The sequence below is a fragment of the Strix uralensis genome, chromosome Z, assembly GCF_047716275.1.
Source record: "Strix uralensis isolate ZFMK-TIS-50842 chromosome Z, bStrUra1, whole genome shotgun sequence".
Taxonomy (NCBI): domain Eukaryota; kingdom Metazoa; phylum Chordata; class Aves; order Strigiformes; family Strigidae; genus Strix; species Strix uralensis.
In genome coordinates this window covers 93,666,245-93,693,674 of record NC_134012.1, presented here as the reverse complement: position 1 = coordinate 93,693,674, position 27,430 = coordinate 93,666,245, and the positions used below count along the sequence as shown (strand labels likewise).

At 40.7% G+C, this 27,430-nt stretch overlaps 1 protein-coding gene across 11 annotated transcripts in view; it reads left to right on the top strand.

Annotated features, from left to right (window-relative positions):
* CELF4 (CUGBP Elav-like family member 4) overlaps positions 1-27,430 on the top strand; it is a 720,179-nt gene that overhangs the window by 408,521 nt on the left and 284,228 nt on the right. For 10 of the 11 annotated variants that reach the window (XM_074855364.1, XM_074855362.1, XM_074855363.1 and 7 more), the window contains exon 3: positions 125-173. In XM_074855364.1, the coding sequence (XP_074711465.1) occupies positions 125-173 (49 nt within the window). Of the gene's footprint in view, positions 1-124; positions 174-20,730; positions 20,797-27,430 lie in introns of those variants that run through there. The other variant, XM_074855365.1, reaches the window with a different exon arrangement.

Below are 27,430 nucleotides of genomic sequence, written 5' to 3'. Positions count from 1 at the left end.
TTTTCCCCCTCATGGAGTAAATTCTGTTGTTAACTATGATTCATGGTAAAAAAATATAACAAGCCTCTATATGATTGTTTGATTCCATGATTAATTATGTGTCTCTTTTTGCTCTTTCTTACAGATGAACCGGCCAATCCAGGTGAAACCAGCGGACAGCGAAAGCCGAGGAGGTAGTTGACTGCATTGCTTTCAGCCACAGTGCTAAGTATAATTGTTGTCTCTGGCTTCTCTCAGGCAATGTGCTGATCAATTAGTAACGTAATCACTGCCAAAGAAATTCCCTCTGCAGCAAAGATTCTCTTTATTAAATCTCCTTTACTTCGTCTCGCTTTCCTCATATTCAATTATTATTTGATTTTAAAAGGCAGGCAGGTGCCAGTGATTGCCTGGGAAACAAATAACTGCCTCGTTAAGAAGTGAAGCATCAGGCGCTGACTTAACAAAGTTTAACAGCAGTGACGGCAATATAGGTTTTCAGACCAATGTTGGGCTGAGCTGCAGAGGTGTTTAATTTGGTTAGGATAAAGCAGATATTTTATGGTTTCTCTGACCATGCTGTTTCTGCTTGGACTGAAGCAACTCTACTTTGGAAAAAGCAGATTCTAAGGTAGCAGAGTTTTCTGCACCTGTATCAGCTTATCTGGATAAACCTGTTGTTGAAACTGAAGACTTGTCTCAGTCCTAGAGAGTTATTTAGGATTTGCACTGGTGTAACTGAAATCAGGAGCTGGTCTTTTGCTTTTCCATCCTGCACAGTGGATTTGGAAGGCTTTGCTAAGTGACTGTTCAATAGATCACCAGTGATAAGGTGTTTCCTGTAAAAGGTTTTCTACCAGAACTGATGTGGTGATACTTCACCATACTCTTCTAATAGGGGCCTGTTTGTCAGATCAAACACAGAGCTCACTGAGAAAATGTGAGATGGTCCGTTATGCTGGATAAATTGCCACTCTGCTTTTTTTTTTTTTTTCCCTTGTATCTGTACATTTATATATATACACATATATCTAATGACATGGTTCTTCCTTCCTCTCTATCCCTATCTCTTTGGAAAAATTAGAGAGGCTTTTGCCCATATATGCAGCAAAACCACTAGTGCTTCTGCATGATATAAGTGTGGGAGTAGATTTTGTCATTTAGTAATGATGTGGCTCTTAAATGTGTGAAAACTCTTTAATTTCCACCATAGATGTAAACTCTTACTCATTTATGGCACGACTATCTTTGTGCAGGCATTAGTGGAAATCTCCAGCAACAACTACTTAAAAGGAGTAAAATGCCTCGCAGACAAAAGGCACTGAAATTGTGTTCTTTTTTCAGTTGAAAGCTTTGGATTCCAGAGGCTTTGACTGCATCAGTGTGAGGCTGAAACTCTCCAGTGACTCAAGTCATTGGAAGACTTTGTACGTAGCTTGTAGTTAAAGGGCTGGTGTTACGGAGTGGTGAAACCAGCAGGTCATCAGAGGCTCTTTAAGGAAGGGCTGTGGTGCCATGTAATTGCAGAGCAGGGGAAGAGCTGAGTGCTGGAAAAATGCCAGAAAGCTCAGGGATAAATATTGCACTTTTAGAGTCCCTGTAAAGTAAATTCAAGGGAATTTGGCCAACACTTGGTAGAAAGTATTTGATGGGCTCTGCGATGGCAAGTTCTGCTATCAAGGGCCACGGCATGTTTCTAACCTGCAACAAAGACATGTCACATCATACAGCATTGTCTGGTGGTTTTTAACAGAACCAGGTCAATTTATCCTCTTTCCCTTCCCGTCTGACGATCTGGCTCTATGTCTGAGTAAGAGTGGGTAAGCCATGGGCAGTTGTCAATGCCAATCTCCTAGGGGAAAAGGGAAAGGCTCAGCTGCCTGGGCAAATGAGGGGACATTATGCACATTCCAGTGGAGCTCATGCCGATAGGGAGAGTGAAGGGAGGGCCTTTTGTCTATTTAATTAGACATACCAAAAAATAATAATTAGGCTGGCCAATTTGCTTAGTGCGCCTACAGGGTATGTAGTTCCCAATCACTCTTTTTTTTTCTGTTTTTTTAAATGCAAATCACTAATAGAGAACACATGCCTGGCTTTCTGGGAAGGGTTTTCAAACTCTTTTGCTAAGAGCAGCTGCTTTCAGGAGGGGTGGTTTGAACTGCAAAGGGCTCTGCTGGCGGTTTGATTCCACATTATCCGTCACATCAGTGGTTCCCTCCCCATTGTATTTTAGCTAATTGTCTCCCCAACACACACAGACCTTATCTTTTCTCACCCGCTCCGCTCCCATATTGCTTCTTCTATCAGTGGTGGCCATAAATGCAGGGGCCAAGCGGGTTCACTCATCGTTGGCATGAAAGACATGTTGTCCTGATTCCCCACTGACAAGCTGCTTCTGGGCTGGTGATGTTTCAGGACAGCATGACTCAAGGGCAGCTATGGGAGAAAAGAACAATTGTCACCCAAGGGAGGCATTGTATGAAAACTTACATTCTTTGCAAGCCCACCAGTTAAAGCAGGCACAGCAAACAGAATGCTAAAAAGGAGGCCGTGTATCTTAGGAGCACATCAAAAGACTTCATTAGGGCTGCAAGATAAAGGTCAGTTTCAACAACAAAGAAACTTAAGTTGTAGCTTATTATACCCTGTCCATGTATTGGGATGGGACGTGATGAAAGAGGGGGACTTGGGAGATGAAGCATCTCTTCTGCACAGCACAAGTCTTTGGTCTGCCCAAAGCCCGTGCTCTGAATACACCTCTATCTTCTGGCTTATGGGGAATTTTGTGCCAGGTCAAGGCATTAAAGAAAGATGCAGTGCTCTTTGAAACTGTAGTTTGCAAGGAGGCATTTACTGGAAATGGTGAGCAGTGATCTCGAGGAAGGGAGATTGTGTTTTATATAGGGGCAAATACCTTCATTTTGCTAAAAAACGAATCTCCCAGAACCCAAAGCTGATGGGAATCCAAAATTTACTCTCCCCTCCCAACCAGATTCTGCTCAGCATTTTTTCCTGTTGTCTGGAGTCTGGACTCTGTTGGTCTTTAATCCTTCCTGTCTTGATTCTCAGCTGAACTGAAAGCGGGTGTGCTAGTATTTTGTGTGTGTGAGCAAGAATTTAGACTATCAGACCATCTAGGTTTGGGGAAGAATTCAAAATATGGCTTGGCACAAATTACACTCAGCCCAACAAAATGGAAATGCTGAATGTCCCTTATTAGTTTTGCTGTTTTTATTATTTTGTTTGTTAATCCCCATATTGGACTAGGAGCAAGGCAAAGCGTGCAATCCTTTTCAATAAAAAATGGCATTATTTACATTTGCCTAATCTCATGGGAACTAGAAATGAATGTATCCTCAGTACATTTGTCTAGGGAAACAGTCTAAATTAATGGGAAAATTTTGCATTTTGTGTTCCTGTCTGTTTGTGTGTGTGTGTATAGTCAAGCTACAAAATGTTATATAGGGGTATTCTGTCTACAGAATGCTTCATGAAACTTTGAATACCTGACCAGAAGGTCAAAGTCCTTTGACATTTTATAGAGACTTTAGAAGTAATGGAATTGATAGAATGTGATAAAAAGGCAAAAATCTTGTATTTCATTCTGAAAAATCAGGGTGTAACTCTAGCTCTGTTAAGGGTATCTTAAAAACTCTTACTGGCCTTTGCATTGTCCAAATTTTACTTTGACTATAGAGAAACTACTTCACCATAGATTAGGTAGTCCAATATATTTTTAGGGATGTAAGCTATAACTCCATGTTACATTCTGAATGTGACAAATCCCAATTAAGCTGATATAATTTTCCCTCATTTTCATCCCGTTGTTGATGATTTTTCTTGGTTCTCGTATTCAGCTCTAAAAATAGTCTGTAGATATCAGTGACTTAAATTTTGCAAACTTAGGGAAAGATTTCAAGTCTATTTTGTGGGTTGTGGCAAACGTTTGGAACCATTTTTTATTTTATCTGCAATATCTCTAGCTCTCACCAGACAACTCTCACTACAGCTGGCAGGGTTAACCTATGATAAACGCAGCCCCGAGGTCCCACTAGGTTGTACAAGAAGTAACATTTTTTAAAAGGAAAGGACTCTCCTGCTACTCTAGTTGTACTCCGTTAGTGATGCTTAGATGCTCCATTGCTCCCACATTCCTCTCAAAGGACAGAAGAAGGTCCATAAAGGAAGGCATGTAAAGATGCACACAGTGTGCTACCCAGGTCCAGTGTTAATGTCTCTACCACAAAACAATACATGGTGGTTTGGGGTCCTCCTGCATTTTATGGAAGAGATACAGGAGGTTTCTGGACTTTATAAAAAAAGGCAAAGTCCAAAGTGGTTTAGAGTTGAAAGGCTGCAATGTCCTGCAGAGGGTGTTGAGAGATTTGCAGGAGAGTCTGCAGTTCATCACAGTGCAGAGTCTTTTGCATGCAAGACTTCACAAATATACTAAAGCTTCTGTCTTTGTTTGTGTTTTCAAGCAAATTATTTTTGTGTATGTTTGAGGGAGGCATGTGCAGTGTGTCTTTATCTGCTATTTGGGGGATGTGATAGCAGCAGCTGGAACGTTTGGACTTCATATTTCAACTGACTTGCATCGTCTCTCTACCCGTTACTCAGTGTGCAGGCTCTGAAATTATCTGCTTCATTGTGGCTTCTTCCAGCTTCCGAGCAAAATGTCCAAACACTCATTTACAGTAAACAGCAAAACAGTGGTGCTTTGCTCATGCACTATGATCTGTTTCTTTTTATTCCATTCCATCAGTTCAGCAATGATGATGGGGCCAGAATGGCCTCTCCATGGTTTCTAAGCCCTATTTTCCTTTGGGACCTGAATCTATTTCTTATTCCATCAAGCCAATTTCTAACTCTCACTAGCTCTCTTCTGCAGCTGGCAGGGTTGATCTGTGACAAGCACAGCCCAAGGTCCCAGTAACTATTTGGCATTTAGCTGTTTTGCATTTAACTGATCAGAATTCTGTGGCTTGTGCAGGTGGCCAACACCTCTCAGGAAGCTTCCCATCCAGGTACTAGCCAGATCCAGGCCTGTTTAGATGCCACAGTCAAGCAAGACTTGCCTTCAGCTTAGTTTGTCTTCACACTGGTACAATGCCACATGGAATGATTTCCTTCTTCCTTGGAAGTGCTTTGCAATGAGTAGGTTTGGTTGCTCAGGCTTTCAGACTGGAAAGGTCTGAAGAAGAAAGTTAAGGATAAGTCAGGAGATGGCAATCTTGACAGAGCTCAGCATCTCTTCTCCTGCGCTGCTTGAGGTTAGGCTGTGCCCGTGTGCAAGAAGTCCTGAAGTATGGGACTATGCACACATCAGAGTTGCACCTTTGTAATTCTCATCTTTTCCTTACCTCCAAGCCACATGTGTTGCCTGGCACATCAAGCTCTGTGAAAGTCACTTTAACAGCAGTTTTCTATCTTGTACCTTTGGTGGGCTTCTTTAAAAGACTTTTCACCCCAGAAGTTGGAGAGCAAGCTGAGAGAACATCGTGTTTCTAGGTGGTAACCTATACAACCTACCTTTATGTGCCCTGCCACAGCTTTTTCTTCAACTGCTCATCTCTTTATCTTTTATGGTCCCCACACACGTTCAGCACGAGCAAGCAGGTGACACTGGCAAACACACCAGGGAGACAGATAATATTCTCCCTTCTCACAGCTGGGAGAAAAGGTCCAAGCTTATTTCTCCATGAACACATCCCCATTAACTCTTTCAACATCACTGTGAGTCCAGTATGACTCACCCTAATCTTCAGTGGTTTGAGTAGAGCAAGGCACAGACAGGAAATTAAAAAGGTCATGCAACACACATGTGCCAACCTTTGTTGCAACCATTGCACTTGCAATGCTAAGGTTGGACAGTAACAGCTTCTGTCTTCACATTTTATGAGGTCTAGACTCAAGACCTCTGGACAAATCATTTACCACACCTCGCACCTCATATTTCCCTTTTTTTCCCTCAGTGCCCACAACAGTTTAAACAATATCTCTCTCCTTCTTTATCTTCCCTTGCAGTTTGAAAGGAGATTTCCAACTTCATGACAAATCCTGCTCCTAAGTCTCATACATCTCCTCTTCCTGAGATTTGCTACAAACATGATTAATCAGTTGGTTTTGAGTTTTCCTGCAGGAGGAATTAAAAAAAAAAAAAAACACACACACCAAAAAAATACCCCCACACCCCAATATAAATATCTTTTCTCTATTAATTACATATCCGATATTAAACTGCACACTGGTGCTGAGTTGCAGTATCTCTGTGTGAAGGTTAAAGAGAAGGAATGACTGTTTAAAAATAATCTAATATTCTGTTAAAAAATCCACTGGAAGAGGAGATGAGCTCATGAGTCAAAGGAATAAAGAAAAATTGAGAACCTAACCAAAAGATCTTGATATTAAACTGGGAGGCAGCTTTCTTGCCTCAGAGGCTGGGGAAGTGTCAGGACCAACAGCAAACCTTGCTGTCATTGACAGGGTGAGTTCCTCAGGAATGGCTGTCGGAGATGCTGCAGTATTGGGAGGGAAAGATGTCAGCTGCTTGAAGTGTGTTCACCTCTCTGTCTATCTAGTCAAGGGCTAGGAAAGGAGTTGGGCCTAGAACCATGAAGGCCACCTTAGATATCCCACAGTCTTGGACATCACTCTGGCCCCTTCTGGCCTATATGTCCTGGTTTTCTCCCAATGTGAACACGGATGCATCAAGTCCAGGGCAGTATCAAGAAACTGACCCAGATGTGAACATTCTTCCTTTCTCTCAGTTCATGTGAAGCCGGTCTTTGAAAGGCAGATCCAAGCTTTAGACCCCATTGTGTGTGACGGAGCCTTCTACAGCAATGCTCAAAGTCACTGGGTTCAAAGGGAACCTGTCCCTTGGATTTTATTCCAGGTCTGAATATCTGTTAAAATCTGTAGTGTTTTTCCTTTAGCCCTAAGATAAACCTGATTTAGAAAGAGCATTTTAGTACTCATGGAAATCTCTTTCTAGCTGTGGCTTGTTGTGGGACTGATTACAGTCAATGGGAAATTAAAATCTCCTGGTTTATTGTAGCAATTCAGGATTGCATGACCCTACTGACAGCTGACACCCTGTTGTCCTCACAAGGCAGCGTTTTCAATCAGGCAGAATGTACCAGCATGCAAATGGATCAGTTAATTCTAAGTGGCCCTGGATGACCCCATTCGTGCTCTCCACTGTCTGGTAAAACTTAATTCTGGGGGAGTAAAAAGGCTCCAGTGGATCCTTGTTTGTAGCGTTTCATATTCCATGACTCTTCTGAAGGCTGATGTGCTCCAGTCCACACACACCTGCTGAAAGAATATAAGGAACGTCAAACGCTTGTTCACGTCTGCCCTTTCGTTCGTGATTGAAATCGATGGAAGTGAGCCCATCAATAGGAACTGGAAAAGATCCACAGGACATTGTGTTCTAGCACATGTCCTAAGGACAACCTTTTAAAATCAAGTATTAAGGGAATAAAAGGAAAAAAACCCACATATTGCACATTTTTGACAAAGCATCTGTAACATAATAGTTTACTGACAAGAAGGAGGAGAGTCTAGAGCAGAGCCTGGGGAGAGGCTGGGGAGTTCATCGCCTGGAGGTTTTGATATCAGTTCTGTTCTCTGCTACTATGCGACTTTTGATCAATTATGTAACTTGGATTCCCTTCTCCTTCTCCCCCTTCCTGCATTGCCTACTTAGGTTATGATATGCTTTTATTTGCTCATTTCTTGCAGCTAGTGCCTTTGGCATTCATACATGTCAGGCTGTCAGTGTTATAGGGTTAAGACACCAGTGAAAGCCTATAGCTATTCCCAAAATTATGTATACGGGAACAAAAATCAAGTATGGTGGATGATCAAGTGCCCTTACACTGCAGAGTGTTATTTGGAGGTTTTTCAACAACAGGGCAAAAATGGAAGAAGCAGTGGGAGGAGGCGAGTGAAGGAAATAAAAAATGTAATCCTATAAAAAATTCCGCCTTTGTAAATACAGCTCAACCTCCTAGGTGAACTCAGGGACACATTACAATCCTAGTATCTTTTTTTTTAATGTAAAGGTTGCTTGTCAATGGGTTTTTGTACAGCATTAATAATACATTTATAGATACACTCTACAATTAATTGCAAAGCATTTATGGCACTGAACAGTTAGAATGCATTATGATAATCACTCCTCGTGCATTGACTTTATTGTAAAGGTTTTGCTGATCATTATAATTGGCTTGTTATTACACAGGGATATAATAACACCTCTCTGTATAGTAGTTTATAGCACATCAATAGCAAATGCATTCCCTTTATTGGAAGCAGTGTGCATTTTATTAGAATATAGCTGAACAAGTGCAATCCATGTAGACAAATGAAGTTTCTAATGAACTGTCTCACAAAAGAGTCGAAATAACAAGCCATTTATTATGTGTTTTTCTATTGACGAACTTGTAGTTATGGTTACATGGGCATTTCTTTAAAAAATGGAAGGCATGTTTTGCTGTTCTTTCAGAGACGCATTTGGGGGAACATATTGGCCATTTTTCTGTCTGATGTTGAATAAAGTAAGAGTGACTGATGCTCACACCTTACAGATTTCATTTGCTTGTAGAGATTTCCAAGCTTCTTCCTTGGGCGTTTGGTCTGACATTCACAAAGGATCAGAATGTTCTCAGACTGAGTCCAAGCCCAGTTTCTGGAGCAGTGATGCACCAACATCCCCTATTCAGTCAGCAACAAGTTAGGTATGAGGGGCTTGGTGTTGTCCTTACTCCTGTTGTGTGCGAGGTTTTTTCTGTATTTTACCAAGTGATACCTCAATGAAAATGCACAAGCAATCCCTGGGCAAGGCCTATAATGCATAACATCCAATCTCTCTCCCCATGTCAAAATGCCGTTGTTGCTGATTACTGTACCAGGAAGGCAGAGGTCTTGGAAGAGGTCTGGTGCAAAATGATGTGGGGAGAAAAGACAAAGAGAAGAATTAGTACAAAGGAAACTGAGGCATCTGGCAGAAAACTCATTAGTTGCAGGTCACTTAGAATTGGGATAAAAAGAGGCATGCTTTATAGTTAACAACAAAAAATGCTATAAGGTGTCCAAAGTTATTTCCCTGCCTGTCATCATTACTCTAGGTCTGAATTTCAGTTCTTTCTGGCAACTTACGGTTGCAATACATCTGACATGCACATGTAAATAGTGTGTATTTATTTATTTATCTAACCCCAACTGTAATCAATGTCAGTCAAGTACCTAAACATTTTAAAAACCTGGGTCTAGCTGTTTCCAGATCTGGTACAGCTCATACAGTTATACTGCTGCCTAAAGTATTGCCAGTGTGTAAATTGAGTCCAGTGTTCAGCACATAATGCTGTGTGACTGTTTCTTCATGACTGTCACTTGTTTTTCACATGCTTGCAAAGTCCTTTCACTCTAGAGTAAACCAAGGTCTTTCTGGAAAGTGAGTTTTAGTGTGATTTAGGAGCTAGCAAATGTCTGGACTATAGTCAGTACCCTTCAGCTCTTGACACACAGAGGTTACAATTGAGCAATTTAAAATAAGACTGGCTCAACCCTGCAGTTTTGATGCAGACAGAACTCTCTCTTCTCTGAGTGGGAATTTCAGTGAGAAGGGTTTTGCCCCTTTGCCTGCTGAGAGCCCAGATTATAGTATCACAGTTTGCAAGAAGTCTCAAGATTCAGGAGACACTGAAGGTCAAGAAAACTTTTCTCCATGGCATACATAGCATTTTCCAATTACTATACATATTTTGCAGTATGTACATGAAATCAGTTTAGGAGATAGGAAATCCCTATGTAAATAATTTAGCTCTCTGGGTAAACTGTATCTAGTGCTTTTACTCAAAAACTGGTCCTCTTAGGAGCCTTGGGCTTAGCGACAGAAGAAATTTTAAGCAGGGCTTCTATGCCACTCTCCTTAAAATGCTATTTCAGGCAGGGTTCACTTTGCCTAGCTTTAGTGCCTAGATACTAGGCATATAGTCTGTTACTCATCTAGGCTTCTCCTGTGAACAGTAGAAGGAGAAAGGTGGCTCCAAACTGTGACTCACCCCATCCTAAGATAGATGAGATAAATGGTGCTCAGAAGTTTCCCTCTCTCTCTCTCCACTGAATCTTGAACCTATGGCAATTAACTCAGATTTAGACATCTCACTTTTAGACACCTGAAGAGAGGTAAGATGAATCGCAACTTTCACCTTTTCATGCCATAGTTTTCCATCTGTATCATATGAATGATGATACTTGACTTTTCTGAAACCCTAGTTAAGATCTATGAATAAAAATTGCTATACAAAATGTATGGATTGTAGGAGAAGCTGGGGTTTTGTCCTAAAAAGGGAAGGCATCTTTCTTCATTAATGTGTCTGCTTCATAATGTCAGGGGAAAAATAGGAGGGGTTACATCCCAATCAGCCTGAGCAATAGAGATAATCTGATCAATTTTAATTCCCCTTTAAAGTCAATTTCCATTTTCATTTTTGTATTTGGGTTTGCTACCACTCCCATTCTCATGGCAGAAAATGAACTCAAAAAAAAAAAAAAAAAGGTTTCAAATTAAAAGCAATGTGTAACATCAATGTCTTTAAAATGTGTTTTCATAATTAAGAAAAATATTTTTATCTTTAAAACCAGCTTGTTTTGGAATCAGTGATGGAAAATGAATATGGCCCCTTGTAATATCATTTGTAGAGAGGTAATTTTCAAGGCAGCACTGCACTGAAACATTTTCCCCCAGGGAGGATAAACAGTTGGCTTCAATTAGTGAGGGACTGTTTCACTTCTTTTCAATTTTAAGGGCAGTCTTGCAGCCTGATCCCGCACAGAGGAAGAGAGAGCTCTACACTGGGCAATACATTGCCGCTTGGAAGACTGAGGCTCACCCTGCCACAGATTTTCTCCTTGACCTTGAAGAGGTTACTCAGGGTCAGGCTATTATTCTCACTCCATTTCTATCTGGTGACTAGTATTATTTTTGACTGTCTGAATATACACATAAATTTGGCAGAACATTTTGCTCTGATTCCAGTTTCCTTCCATAAAATAGCATTGGTGCTGCAAGGATACATGCATTAAAGATTATTAAGTGCTCAGGTTCTCTAATCATTAGTTCCACAGAAGTAACTTAGTTAGATAAATAGAGATGTTCAAAAGTGTCAAATGTGTTTCACTGCTGAAATCTCACATAAAGTCAATGGGCCTTGGGTGTCTAAATATTCTCTTTGAAAATCTCCCCAAATAATGATGTTCTTCCAAATAGTTGGAGCCAACTTTGTGGGGCTAATTCCTTGCACTTTTACAGTGGAGTCAACTCAGATTCATTCCTGTAGGAGACACTGCCTGCTCATGCTTGTGGGAACTTCAGTAGGACTAGTCCCTTTCATAACACAAGTTGAGATTGCCCAATCTAGAAGAGTGTTAAAATAAGGGATAAGTAACTCGAATGCATTAGGGCTGGCCTTAGTGGAGGGTTGCTTTCTTGTAGCATCAGACTTAGTATGCAGGAATTCATAGCTAGTAAAATACTTCCTGCCTGTGAACTGCCATATGAGTGGTAATTAATTCCCCCAAATTTTTATTTTATCCATCTCTTGAGTTGCTGATGAATGCCCAGATACACTGATTATACACCACAAAACACCAACACTTCCAAGCAGCCATTCAATTAACATGAAATGATGTTGCCACAACGTAAAGTACATTGGATGAGTTGCTTTCTTGGATTTTTTTTTTTTCCAAAATGTCTATGACTTATTATTATGAATCGCTAATGAAGAAGAGATGTGGGAGAATGGGCCAGAACCTCAGGCAAGGGGGAATGAAGATAGTATGAGTTTAATGACTTTAGAGATTGGACTGAACCAAAGCAGTCTCTCCACTCCCTAGATCAGAAATCTAATTATTTACTATCTATCTTGTGGCAGTGCCTGTGAGACCAGTTATGAACCATGACACCAGGTTCATTGTACAACGCAGAACAGACGGAGACACTCTGTTCGTTAAGAGCTTACTCTCTAAAGATAAGAGCAGGTACAGTGTCTGGATGCAGAACTGTTATATAGTGTCTTCCCAGATGTGAGGAAAAGCATTGTGCTCGGTTGCACAACCAGCAGTGAAACTAATACATCGGACCAGGGGCTGTGGCATTAGGGTCTAGCTGGGGAAAGGAAACATTAAGGACGGCCTTCAGGCAAAGCTCCTTTTGGGGACACATCCTCTGAGACAAAGCAAGTGAGATCCTGAATAACATACATAGGACCTTAAACTAATAAAGTGTCCTCCTTCTTGACAAGGACCCTCCTCCTGCACACTCACAACATGTGGTCCTGGTTGGTGTATTTTGTCACAGCTAAGGCTGAGCAGCTGTCTTTTGTGTACAGATTTTCTAGGTGGAAAAGAAACCGAGATTTAGCAGATGACTGAGGGACACACTGCACAGACAGGGAGCTTGTTACGCCACCACGTCACTCACTATAAGGGAGGCAGGTCTGTGGATACTGGGAGAGAAACAAGGGTGCAGAGGAAACTGGGATATAGCAGTCCCTGAATACCAACTGTTTCTTTACAGGGAACTCTTCAAAGGGACCAGAGCCACCTAGGAAAAAACAAGGGTCAATGTCTCACAACAGAAATTCAAATCCTGATACAAGTATACTCTCCAGTGTTTGCAGTGAGCTGAATTTATCCCTGTCTCTTCTTGATCTCAGTATGTGATCCAGAACTCTTCCCTGGTATTACAGGAAATGTGGTTTTTATTAGAGCCTGTAATGTTCCCTTATTGAAGTTTGGACTTTGAGAGGAAAGGCCAAAACACTGGAGCACTAGCCATTCTTCTGGTGTTTCTGACTAGATTAAAAGGAAATGAATAGGTGTTAGATCTAGACGGAATTGTTAGATCTCATTTAACCTCTTGCATAAACTGACTGTAAAATTTCACCCATATGCTCTGTGTTGAGACTTCTGGCTTGCATTTGACTGAAGAATAAAGAAATTTAGCCAGAGAATGATTCTTTTGAGGCTTCAGCACAACTTTGATATCAAACAGGTTGGAATTGCAGAGATGAACTTTCTGAAAAGCTTTTAATCATTTTGAAAATCAGTTCAATTAGTAACGGTACATTTTTGCGATCAATTATGTGTAACAACTAGAGATAGTAGGATATATTTTCCAATCAAAATAATTGGGATGGAAACTTGCTTTTCGACCTAAATACATATGCCTCCCCCTGCCTCCCACACACAAAACCACGAGGGGCAATGTTTGGCTGAGACAGTTTTCCAGGTTTTTCTAAAGAGACCTAGAAAAGACACAGCAGGGTGATAATCGTGAAGTTGAACGGGTGAAAATCTTCATTGTGTTTATGGACACAATGGAGTTTATTCAGAGTACTGAAAGGGAAGCTTCCTGGAAAGTGGATATTCACATGCAGAGCAAGCAATTTGCATGACTCCTATATAGTCCCAGATGAGCAGTGCTGCCATTTCCCTCTTACCACATTTCCATACCAACACAAATGTTTCTTCTCCTTGAGTTTCCAGCTTCGTAGTCTCAGCATGTGCCAAAGAGGTGAGATATTTCCGGTGCTTTTCAGAAAGTTATGCTGTCCCCATCTCAAAATGAGTATCCCACCTGCCTTAGTCAGTGTCCACAGAAATGGGTCTTATTGCATGTTGAGAGACAGAATTTCCATGGGCAAATAATCAGGGAAAAAATCCTCCATTTTGCAGACATTAGTAACATGCTGACCTTTAACAACATTGCAAGCCTTCACTCTCTCTTTAAAGTATTATATCCATCCTTAGGGGGAAAAACTTGTAGCTAAGGATTGAAATCAGCAGTGGATCATAATGCTGGCTGTGCTATTCAATTGCCCTGCTGTATTTAGGATCCATTTATTTCTAGCTATTTTTTTTCTGCCTTGAATCTAAAAAAAGAAGTGACCAGGCTGGCAGTGACATGTGATTAATAGATTGCACCTTTAGAAAAGAGTTAGCAGAAGGAGATTAGCATTGCAGCCTATTATTTATTAATTAAATGCAGACACCCTATTTATACCAATGCTGATGACATTAGTTCATGTCCATGCTTTGGGACTGCATTATCCACCCAGTCTCCTAGCATAGTAATGATTGTTATTAAGCCAGTGGATGTTGCTGGGCTCCTTCTGTCACTTGCTTCTGTTATGAGCAAAAAGGACAGCCCAGAAGTTAAAGGGCCAACCTAAACATTTTGTTCGAGTGTCTGCTCTGTCTCTGACAGCCTCGGTTACCTTGGTCATATCTCTTGGATTCTTTAGGACATCACTGCTTGTTTTGGAACAAGGGAGATCTGTACCTCCCTATAGCTCAGGGTGCAGTAAAGATTAAGTGTGCAAGGCAGTATGCTGTGTGAGACCTTTTCCATTGCTTACAGGAGAAAGGATTACATTAGTGGGTGTATATGTACCTGCTGCTGCTGTTTCAACTAGCAGAATGGGAAAGAGCTATCACAGGTGGTGTCATTTAGCAGTGTCAGGGTAGAATATTATACTTCACATGACTCTTGTTTTGATAAGCTGGTCCTCCTGCCTGCAAAGTGTTCAAAGGAATGTCCTGAAGTCAATCCGACCCTGAGATTTCCATTATTCCTAGTAGCTATTTTCAAGATCCTACTGTTAAATTCAGGAAAACCAGCAAATAGGTCCCAGGATCTGATCCCACCTCACAGTGGCTCAGGGAGACTCATAGGCTGTTCTACCAGACACAAAGCTTGGGACAAGCAGATTGCTATAAGACTGTCCTCTTCGACACCCTTGAAAAAGAGAAACACATGTTGGCCCAGAACACAGTTCTGCTGGTTTTGTCTCAGGAAATAGTTCTTTACCAGCTCCAGACAGATCATAAACAACTACATGGCCCTTGGTTGAATTCACTGCAATCATATGAGCCAGCAGAGCTCATAGACCACATAAGTTTTGCCTTCAGAGTAAAGATGGAAATCCAGGGAAATACTCACATTCATCAGTTGATGTCCTTGAAAAATTACAGTTTGGGTATCCACAATCCAAATGCTCAATTACCGCTGCAAGAAGCATGTCATAAATGCTTAGATTTGGTAGGTTTTCTTGACAGGGTGTAATGTGTACTCTCTTCTGTGATTGTGTCTGGCTCTTTTTCCACACGTTAAAGGACAAATAAAATGCATGAACTAATCTTTTAATGGTATCTTCTACATGTAAGCAACTGCTTTCACTGTCAACAGGACTTTCTGCAGCCAGGGCAGGCAGTCTAGTCCTGAATTGGAGTAAGGTTTTCTCTCCACTCTGAAAATTCGTGAGTCTCCAGAGGTACAGAGATGAAGTTTGAAACCAGTGTGTGCTCATAAAATTATTTAGAATTTGGTTTAAAGACTCCTCAGACTCCAGAGGCCTTTGGATTAAGACCTCCATGGAAGGTTTCCTCAAGAACAGTCCAAGTACTTGAGCCTTAAACACCCTCTTACCATCAATTTGGTGTTTGCTCCTATGAATTTTCTTCAGCAATCACGTTCCCTCTCTGAAAGATGAGCATTGTAACTGCCAACAATTAAAAGCGAATATTGAAGTCTTTCAGCATTATCTACACCATGATACAATCTGAACACATGCAAAAGACATTCAAAAGATGAATGAAGAAAGTGAATGGGTTGATTTATCCTAGACTGTTTCTCACGGTGTGAAGTCTGCCTTTCACAGCCTGATGAAGTGCAGAGACAGTTCGTGGATTTGCTACCAGGAAGGGCACACATTGGTTTCCCCTTCTGCAAATGTATTTAGAGCTGAGATGTGAGCATAGGAAAAATTACAGCCAAAAAAGCAACCACTGAAAATGCAAACTATCGTTTATTTTGGCAAGTTGGTGTTAAAAAAATACGTTGAGGGTTGCAGAAACTGGCATAGAAATTTTGCAGAAGGATTTTTCCCTGCGTGTATGCTTCCAACTGTTTTTCTTCTCTTTTCCTTTTTCTGTCCTCCAGTTCTTGTAGCTTTCCAGTTAGACACTGCTTCCTACAGACATACCTCAAATACTAAACCAGTTGTGAACACATCCATTCCCGACCATAGAAAATAACAGAATGGGGTGCAAAGTGAAACTTCTGTTCCTTCTTGTCCTCATTGCTGTATCAGCAATGTAAAGCTCCTCACCTTTACCCACAAAGTGAAGAAGAGCAGAAAGATGGCTTTAAAATGGATGATGCTCTGCTGGGTGGTGTGGATAATACTTAGCCCTTCTGCAGCTCTGTCAGTGGCTCTCAAAGCCTCTTACAGATGAAATCAGCCTTTTTGCCTTTCTCAGTGTATGGACAAGGAATCTAAGGAACAGTGAGTCATTGTGGTTTGGAAGCAGCACCTCCTTACACAGCTTGAAGTAGAAGTCATGTCTTCTAAATCATATTCAGTCCCTTACTTAAATTTGGGCTTCTTTTTTCATTTTGTCCTCTTTCCCCATCTCAGCTTTGCATGAGTCTTCTGGTTTTTGTAAATATGATAGAAAGTGAATCAGAGAGAACTAGAGTGTACCTGTGGGGGGTTTGGAGGGGAGTTGCCTCTGGGCCCAGTCTCTCAGGACCTTAGCACCCACTCATATGCATCTTCCCTGTGGATGGCGAACCTCTTGCTACTGGCATTGCAGGAAAAAAAGGACAAGGTGGTTCTATCATACTGGAGAGGATGTAGCCCCATTTCTGACCTCCCTGCATCCTCTGAGCTATAGGAATCTGTCATCACTAGCCCGTCAGTTCTATTATCTCCTGCATGCAGTCGTTCAAACATGCAGTAAAACACATACAAGTGTCTGGTCACAAAAGGCTCAGCAACAGCTCTGTCCAAATAAAATCCCCCAAACAGACAGTGGGTTGGGATATTGTCCTTTTAAAGCTCCTTTGAAAGTTTGATTTTCCACCCCCCCCTTTTTATGTAAATCTGTTCTACCTATACCACCCAAATGCCAGGAAATCTTAGAACAGTAAATACCCCTGCAGCACAAACAAAATCGTGCTTCAGAGAAATTGTTTGGCTTCTCAAAGCCACGGCCTTGCCCTTTAAAATAAAGGGCATGCTTCTGAAAAGCTCTTCTCTTCCAGACCTTTGCTTTCGGCACACTTGCAGCTGTACCACCTTCACCAGTGACTGTATCGTATCTTCTCAAGCTCAGCAAGGACACTTGGCCCAGGAGGCATTAAAGTGATGTCTTCAAAATCCAGAAGGTGCTTTGCCATTGAGTTGTCATTAAAACAACATCTTAAGAAGGCAATAGGAGGCAATTTGCTATAAGTTATCCCATCTATTGGCTGGGACCAATAAAACCCCTGCTCTTTCTTTCCAAAGGAAATCAGACTTGTACAATCAAGCTGTTGTAAGTGTGTGCCTGGGCCCATCTATCAGTCAATCTGTCAAGGGCTCCTCCTTTGAGTTTTGAACCTACTGGGTAATTTAACCTATTGTTGATGGGGTGGAAGAGGTCCCAAAGCTATTGTGTTCCTATAAATTTCATGAAAATAGGCAGCCAGGCAGAGCAGAGAGTTCTCATTAGTGCTCATAACCCATCTTTTATTAGACATCAATGAACTCATGGGGGTAGGGACATTGGAAGAGGGTTTCCACATTTGGCTGCCCATGAAGTAACTTGTTTCAGAGTGTGCACTCTGATACCCTGTCAAGAGGCCTCCTGTAGTAACAGCTTCTTGGTTTTAACAGGATGTCAGACAGATTTCTTAGCTCCTTTCTGCTGATTTCAACAGTACTTCACACAGCAGAAAAGTCAGCCTGCTTGTTGCATTTCCCTTCCCTCCCTAACCAAAGCCACTGGGGAGAGTTCCTGCACATTGTTTAACAACTATCACAACATCAGAGGTGGCTGCTTTTCAGTGAGGAGTACCTGAAGGTAGCAGGAAAAACAGAGGCTTATAAAATGGTTCTGGTTTATCAGCATAAAAAGTACTGTTCAAACATAAGCTGATATCTGTTATTCAATCACATCTTCAGGTTGTCTAGACGGACTTCATGGTTAAGAAAGATGTGTGAACAAATCTTATTTTCTTCTAACATGGTCCAGCCTGTATCAATTCTTCTTCCAAACTCTTTTGCATTATTAGTGTTGAATTTTGTCTGTCATGTGTAATAAACACATCTGAGCTGTTACTTAAAGCACCTCTGTTCATCACAAAGTGCAGGGAAGCACACTCTGAAGCAGATCTCCAAAGCCCCAGCTGTGTGGCAGTATATCTAGCCGCAGGAGATATGGTGCTTCAGCATCAGTTCTGGAATCCCTATGCTTTCCTGCATGGAAGTAAAATTTCTGGGCATTACCTAAGCATACCTCTAGACACAGTTATGCAGATGAAGGTGTTCACAGTATACGGTGTAATGTACTACAAGCAACATATAGGTGAAGCTCTCTAGCAAAGATTTTGGGTGTAGGGTTTATATATCTTGGCTACAAAGTGCAAGGAATCAGTGGAATTAAAACACACACACAGAGATATAAATATATAAAAATATAAAAATGCATAAAACTTCTTTTGCAATGACAGCATCCTACAGCAACTGAAATATACTCCCACTTCATACCAGTCATCTGGCAACCTGTATTTCAAAGAAAGGCTACTAAAAATCAATGCCATGTCAGAGTTACTGCTATTCACGAGCATCAGAAAATGCTCCCTCCTCTTATTTCTTTAGATCAAGATTTTTTTAAGTGTATACTTACATTATTTGTATAATGTAAGGATTATGTAGGATTCTAGGTAAAAGAAAAGTCAGTTTAATTCCTCCTTTCAAAGAAAATCACACTAATTTGAATAAGTGGATTTGCACCTGACTAGGCACAATGTAGGTTGTGTGTGCACATGCATTGTTCAGGTCCTATGTCTTTTTAGACTTTTTAAAAGTCAGTGGCAATTTTACAGAAAAATTACTGGTTTTATTTTCAATTTGTCAAAGTTTTGTTGGTTTTTTTTTTTTTTTTAGAATTCGTTCCTAGAATTAGTTTTTATGTTCTTTTTACTGGAAGTAGTAATGTATGTCTTTCTTTCTTACCTTCTTTATTTCTTTCTTTTTTTCTTTCTTCCTTTCTTTCTTCCACCTGCCTGCCTCCTTGCCTCTCTCTTAGGTAATATCACCATAATTTCTAGAAGCTATAACAAGCAGGTGAAAGAATAGGACCAGCTTTGCTTCTTTTTAAATGGCAGTGACTAAGCAGTAACTCCACAAAAGTTCTTAAAAGTCAGTTTGATTTACTGTGGGGTACATTAGAGCAGGCTTTGGTATACATTATCCTGCCAAAGAAGTTGTTTATATGTATGGAAGACCAACAGAATGAAACTGCAAAAAAAAAAAAAAAAAACCTGGTTCCTATCCCTTCTCAATGAATGGAAGCAGAAAACAAGAGAAGAGAGGAGAGAGGGGGAGGCAAATCCACTGTGTCGAGGAGAGCATTTCTAGTGACAAAGATTCTGAACAGTGCTCTTGCACGCCATGGACCACCCTCTTTATAGTTGGATGTGTGCAAAATGACGAACCAGACAAGAGCAGACAGCTTGGCAGCAGGACGTGTTGCAGAAACTGAGGTTTATTTGCTGAAGGTAAGCCACTTTCTGTGGCCATCACTCACCCCACCCTCACAATTAATATTTCATCCAGATAATCTCATTCTGTTCACTCGAAATGTCAAGCTAGGAATTAGGTGAGGAATGTCTTTCTCAAGAATTTCTAGTGTTTCCTGACTGTGTGAAGAAATGAGTCAGGAGAAAGATTGCAGAGTTACTTCTAGTTACCCAAACCTTATGATTATCCCTTTTAGCTTAGCCTCACTGGAGGGAGAAAAACCTCAGAGCAACATCCCAGCTAAGCAGTAATGGATTATAGACTTTGCCATCTGTCAGTGTAGCCAACATAAGGGAAAATCACCTTTGCACTCAGCTGATGTTAAAACAGTAATATTACTTGTTATTTGATACGCTGCAAGGATAATGTCCATCAACCCCTGTTGGGCGTTCTGTGGTAAAGGGACAGAACCATAAAGGCAACTGGGTCCATAGAGCAGACAAAATCTCTATGTCATCCAGTACCTGGCAGAGCTCTCTGAAATAATGGGAAAAATTGGATGGGGTCTTGGAAGAATTTTGTAGAGCTTCTTTCTATGTTTCATGCAAGTCACTCTTCCCAGTTCCCAATCTTACAGTGAGCTTTTGAACACACTGCTGAGCTAGAAAACCAGGGACAATACTCCAGCCACCAGATTCCCTCAGGCCATACTTGGCTATACCTGTTCTGATGACAGTTGGAGCACATAATTTTTTAGTGTGAACACATATTTCCCAAGACTAATTGACCCTTGCAGTAATTGAGACTAGATTTTTACAGGTCAGACTTTAACTCAAATTGTGCATCATTTTAGCCTCCAAGAAATATTAAGATTGCTTGAACAACTCCCCATAGTTGTTATTTTTCACTCCCGGTAGTAGCCCTGCAGAAGTAGTTTATTCTTTAACTTGAGCGGTAGAAGTCCTGACTTGCAGTCCCAGAGCCTCCATACGCCTCTGTGGTGACCTGTAATGGCCATATTTGCACTTGAAGGTTATGGCCATCTCCAGGTCTCTTGCTTCATTAAGGATGAAATTCAGCTGGGACTTGGAAGCAATTCTTTCTCTCCTTTGGCTTTTGTTGGGTTTGCCTGGACTCACTGGCAAGGTCTGGAACTAGTGTGCACTTTGAGTTTGTGATGAGTAACACTTCTTGATTTGGATGGCTCCTTTACTTTTGAACTTCTGGAGAGGTAAGCCATGAGTTAAACAGACACAGAAATTTATGGAGTGACCTATCCTAGTGATGATCTTTATTTCCTTAATTTTGAATGTAAAAAGAATAGTTTCCTCCCTCCCCCCAAATTGTTCAATTTCTATAATTCACTAAAAAAGGAGTCCATCCATGGGCTGAGGATTTTTCCTACTTGCCAAAATCAGACTTCAATGTTTAATTTCTTTTTTTTTTTTCCATGAGCAAGGACAGAAAAGAGACCTGAAGATCTCATCCAATATCCAGTACAGTTCATGTTAACACCACTGTGGATATCAGGGAGTTCTGTATCAAGCCCGAAAAGTTTTACAAAATGTCTGGGTGCACACATGCCTGCTGAAGTTGAAGGGATACTCCTGGGCAATTTTGATCTTGTTACTGATAAAATTCAATAAATTCTTTATAGTGAAGTGGAATCCTCTCAACTGTCAAAGAAGTTGTTAGTAAGAGGTGGCTAAGGATTAATGTCTATGTGTGTGTCTGAGTATGTACCAAGATGAATAATAATAACCACTTTAGTCAGGTGCTCTTTTCAGTCCTTTTCTTTATGTCAGCTGTTCTGTAGGTTTTAATATTTTTTTTCCCTTCAGGGGATATTTAAGTACGTGGCACTGTTAGCTAAAAAGAAGGAAAACAAATGCAAAAACAAATGTAACTTGAAAACGGCATTCACTCCCAATGGGTTTTGGTGCCTGGAATTTACCTAGCTTTTCCATGTGTCTTCAATTATTATTTCATACAATTTAAACAGGGACATTTACTCCAAGAAAAAATAATAACAAAGATGATCCCCTGACTCAGCTGTTTATAGCGAGTATCTTAATCCATATTTCCTGCAAGGAGGAAATAAGAGTCTGAGAGCCACTGGGTTTGGATGATCTGGATCAACATATTGAATCCTTTCTCCTTCCATTCTCCTCTGCTACTTTCCCTTCTTCCCTTCCCACACACTCAACTACTGCAATCCATAAAAAAAATTGAAAGTGTGACTCTATCAGGGTTTTGAGTTACACTCAGCACTGAACCCAACTTAATCTTCCTGAGGGAACATCATCAGGAATGGAAATGCATATTTCCATTCTCTGCAGACTTTCCCTCCTCCATGCCCCCAAGACCAATTTCTTTTTGTTTTAAACAAAACAGTTACAAATGACCTGTTTTCCAACAAAGTGAATTCCAGTTTTGTCTCTGCGGTTCACCGGAAGTTGTATCCCAGATCTGGAAGTGTTGAGACTGGACACAAAACATATCCCACAGGTAAAACAGAGATTGCTGGTTAGAGGGTTGACCCATGCATGAGGGAGCTGTCTGGTAAATGCTCTACAAGGGGAACATTTCAGTTTCACCAGATAAATTTTGTTCTTTCATGTATGGGAGCTAATCAGTCTGAGAGACATTAGTCAATGAAACAACTTTCTGAAGGAATCTTTATTGTTCAAGTCATTTAAAAACTGGCTGGACAATGAACTGCATGAATATAGGGATTCATTTTGCTCTGTCCAAGCAGAAGAGAAAGCATGTGGGATGGATGAACTAACATGTCTTTTCTGTTGCTAATTGCAGTAATTCTGATAAAGAAAATGGGATGAGACCACTGCAGTAGGACATCTGGACCAGAGGGCTTAACATGTGTCATTCTTAATCATACAGTTAGGGTTTCGTGACAAGAGGACTTCACAGGGTACAAACACAGATAGCTCACACAGTTCCATTTTCCCCACTGGCACCACCTCTTTATGACTTATTGTGTTAATTATCTAGCCTGCTCAGTTCCATGGTGGAGCTAAATGTGCAGTAATTGTCACTGGAGGAAGAAAGAAAGGAACTCTGTGCCCAGCTCCATTGACTTTGTTGTTCTGCAGAAGAGTGGCTTTCAAGGAGGCAGCTTTGTAGTCACCCCCAGGGGAAAATAGTGTTCAGGCTGTCAAACAGTAGGGTGCTCTTCCCTTCCATTTGGTTTTCTGGGACTGTTCTTGGGACTTGCTGGGCTCCACTGAAGAATGGGGAGATGCAGTCCAGTCTGGGATCTTGTCCCTGCAACCATCTGGGCTCTGGTTCCCCAGAGATACTGTCATCAGCTTCAAACTGATGTGCTATGGGCCTGCAGGGTGGGGATTGTTTTTTTGTTTAATTTTAAAGTAAAGCTAATTTCATGAAAATCAGTGTTTACTCATTAAAATTAAAAAAAAAAAAAAATTCTTTCCCCACTTCCTCCCCACCTCTTTTCAAAAAAGAAGCATTTCATACTCAACCAAACTGAGTCCTGTCTTAAGGAGAGAGGATGTGGCAGTCTAGTACAGGAATAAGTGTGACTCAGGGGAAGGAGTGTCCCAGCCAGAGGATTGGAGGTTGTTATACAAATTAATGTGGTAATTACAATATCATCTGGAGAAAGCAACTGTGACTGTGTCCCTGTTCTGCTAAGTACTGTATGCACTGCAATAAAAGAGCAGTCCTGGCATGGTTATAGTCTCAGCAGACAATTCAGAAAAAAGGGTCCGTTATTACAGACATAGATAAGGAGCCAAGACCCAGAGACATTTTAAATGTGCAATAGTCACCATCAACACTGGTGCTGTTTGTACATACTATGTACAAGGGTAAATTTAAATTACTGACAGAGGAAAGGGACATTCACAAGTGTTATCAGTCAAAGCCAGAGGATTTTTACAAATGCAGATTTCTTCAAAATTCCTTTTCTTTTCTTGAAAATTTCTAATAATTACTGAAAACGAAAAGGGAAAAAAAAAGCTCTACCTTCTTCATTTGTCATTTGTTTTAGAGACGAAGAGGGATTCTATCTTGAATTTCAGGAGAGAGTGAGAATGGATAGGAAAGATTCTTTCTAAAGATAAGGACAAATCATAACAGAAAAATAATCAGGGCTGAGAAAAGACAAAATTTTTTTTTTTGGTTAATGAGCTATACATGTTTATTAGGTCCAAGCATGTCCCTCCAAAGCATCTGCTTAGAAGTAATTGACAGAAGGTCACATAAAGAAGCTTTGGCAGAGTAGTCTTGTTTAAGCTCTGTTTTAATACAGAAAGTAATGTTAATAAAATAACAAATGAACAGCTATTAAAAAGTATAAGCAGAGAGACAGAAAATGTAAGTATGTGAGGAAGGGGAGGATCAAAACCAACTTCTGCCCATTCCAAAACAAACCTATTACAAGTGAAAAGGACATTAGACAGAGATTACTAAAAAATAATCCATTGCTCAGTAATGGCAAACATTTCACACCTCACATGGCAGAAGCAATAAATCCCATTGATTCCTCCAAGACAATTTACAATTAAACACTGATTTGCAAATAAATAAATAAATAAATATATAAAGGCAGAATTCACTGTGGCACCTTACGCCGCCAAATCAAAGCAATTGGAGGGGAATTGAGAATAATTACCAGATGTGTTGCTTTGTGCTCAAAACAGCATCCGTTATTTACAACTACCAATGGTGTTCCTTATTTATTCCTCCTGCTGGTCTAATGACTATTGCCATTCAGCGTTCTTTTATTTAATCATCAACATCCAAAAAAAGAAGTATCTTATTCCTCATCTTTTTTTTTTCCCTCTTTTGGCAACAGCAGGGAGGGAGAAGTTTCCTAAACCCCAACAATAGCAAATTGCTCTGGAGGAATTCATCATTTTTTCAGTCTGGTCTGCAATGTAATTATGAGCATTGCCTTCAATTTATTGGCCTTTTACAGATGTGCAGTCCAAATGGATGCTACTTTAACTCCTGGAGTAATGAATATTTGTTTTCTCCTTGCCTATTTCACATCTTTTCTATGGAGGATATTTCTGGATGGAAATTGACTGGCGGTCATAAGCATTAAGAGAGTTTGAAGCTCCCCCAGGGAACCCAGTGCAGTCATAAAGTTGCAGTACATGTAGCTGTGCACACACAGAAAGAAAAGTGTTTGCAGGTGAAGAGACTCCAGGGACAAGGATTTTTTTTTTTTCTTTATTCTTCTGTTTGTTTCAATCCCATTTGCGGGCAGGGTATTCTTCTGTCTCATTGTGGGTAAGGACAAAGGGAAAATATTCCTTGAGGAATGAAGAAAAGAAAAGGTAGATATTAGCAGGCAATTATATAATTTGGCCCTTCATATATTTTATCCTGAATGAGCCATTTCATGGGTGTCCCCACACTTTTTCTAGGATGTATTTACATGACCTCTCTGTTGATGTAGAGAAGGAATTCTGAAGGAGTAGATGAAGATGTGCTGATTTGTCCCAACTGAAGTCTGTCCTATAAATTGTCCCTCTTCTATTGCCATTTCATCATTTCTAGACATGAAACTACTGTGACACTCTTTCCCCCTGCCAGGTTACTGATTGAACATTATTCTTATTTTTCTCTGTCTTTTTGGCTATTTAGAATGGATCCTAGTTTTTAAATAGAGGTTGGCATGCTTGCTGGCCCTTATACACATTTAGATCAAATCACATCTTAAATGATGATGAGCTTTTATCATTGTTAGTTGTCTCCAGGGAGTTTCCCAGGAGAAGCAAGTCCAGGTAGGTCTGACTTGAGAGGAAGAGTGAATAACTATGTGGCACAACAGCAATGAGGAAAACCTATTGTTCTTCATTTTGGGTGGAATCTGGTACACTGTCCCCTTTCCATCCACCCCTGGGCTCAGTCACTGCACTTCCACTGTAAAGAAAGTATTACCACAATACACCTGCAAAGGCTTTCACCCAGTACTGCAGTAAAAGGGTTACCTGATACAGGGTAAACTGGAAGCCAGACAATATTGGAAAAAGACACGAGGTTGTAGAAGCTAATGGTACTTCTGTCACTTCTAGTTTTCTGCCAAGAACACTGGAAATGGAAAGAGTATGACAGGCATTTTGTAGATACTAGGGATTACAAGGCATCACAAAAGGGCCACAGAAAAGCACACACTTGAGCAGCACTAACACATCCCTGTTAGTGTCCAAATTCTGCATGATGGCCTCTCTGAAGAGCTAAGAGTTCAGACTCTAAGATCTGTAAAAGGTTATAGAAACAGGGCAGTTGCTGTCTAAGAAATGTACAGCAAGTTTCAGTGTACACACACACACACCCAGAGATGCCAAAATTTCCTGTCAGTTGGGTATTCTCAGTGAAGACAGACATTGCTGCTCCTTGTTCTATGCCTTTAATCTTCCGTTTTGCTCATTCTGCTCTTTAATCGTCAGATGACTCATGACAGTAATTGTGGATGTCCCTGGATGGCTCAGTAAGAAATGTATCCTGAACAAACATGCCTGTCAGACTCCATTTAGCCTAGAGCATCAAGTTTATGACCTCATGAAAGAGAATCTTTCTTAAGTTTTCTAAACAATTCTCAAAGTTAATCTCTATTTGTTATTAACTATTTTTTGCCATTTTTCTCAAGAATTCAGGATAGGACCCTGAAAATTACATAGGTGACAAACTCTCTAGGTTTATGTAGAACTTTGGACTGCAGTCAAGACCTCTGGGTCAATGTCTGGACCATTTCGCTCTGCCTCCCTAAATCCACCTTTTGGGCAGAGCAATAGCAGCAGAATGATATTGCAGGATGTTTTTAATAAAAGTATACTTCTCCCTCCAAATATTGCTGCAGCGGCATGGAGGACAAGCTCTATTTCTTTATTCAGCTTTGAGCATAGTACATTTGCAGTGAGAGTTTCCTGGAGTAAAGAAGTGAAGTGGGAGAGGGATTTCTTTCATTGTTAATTATTTGTGCTTCTGGTCTAGTGACCCAAACTATATTTAGCTCACCATCAAAACCAAAACCTGAAAATTAAATGGACTGGAATGGAAAGGTGGTCTCTGTGTCACTCTCTGGATTCTGTTTCACAAGATGCAATCTTCCTCGATTTCCAAAACCAATTTACTCCCATCATCTTATGAAAGTAGAGGTCATCCTGTGAAATGTGATATTTCACCAGTTTTTATAAAGGAATGTGCCCTTCCCCACGAAAGGAGGGTTCATTAAATCATGCAGCTGATCAGATTGCTGAACCTTGATTGGCCGACAGCCAACGCAAAGAAATCCATGGGGAAGAGGCACATGGCACCATCCAAATAACCTGGACATGTACTGGGGTATTTTAATCACACTGATACAGGGAGGAAAGGGGAGTCTCAAAGAAAGGCAGTATGGGAGCTTTATTGACTTTTAGGGTCAACAGAAGATGGGAAATAATCAGCCAGCCACATCTGAGTTCCACAGTTTAGCGTTTATTCCCAGGCACCACTTTACTGCTAATCAGAGTTCAAAAATAATTCATGACCCACCTCTGCCCTTGTTTCAGGCCTTCTCTCCACAGTGTCCTTACAGAAGTTGGAAGACTGCTGTTTGTAGCTAATACCAAAAGGCAACTAATTCTGAAGTCACAGCAATGATGTGCTGCAGGACAGAAAACCCAGTAAGTTCTGAGCCCCAGTCCATGGTCTGAGACAAGCTTCAGGCAAAATAATGCTTTGGACTAGCATATGAGCCAAAAAATCCCGTGTGTGCTAGGCAGAACATGAAAAAGTGCAGGAACAAGTGTAGTTAGGAAGGTATAACTTATGTTCAAGATGGACATCAGGTGTCTTTATAGACAGAGTAAGCATTGTTTTGAGTTATG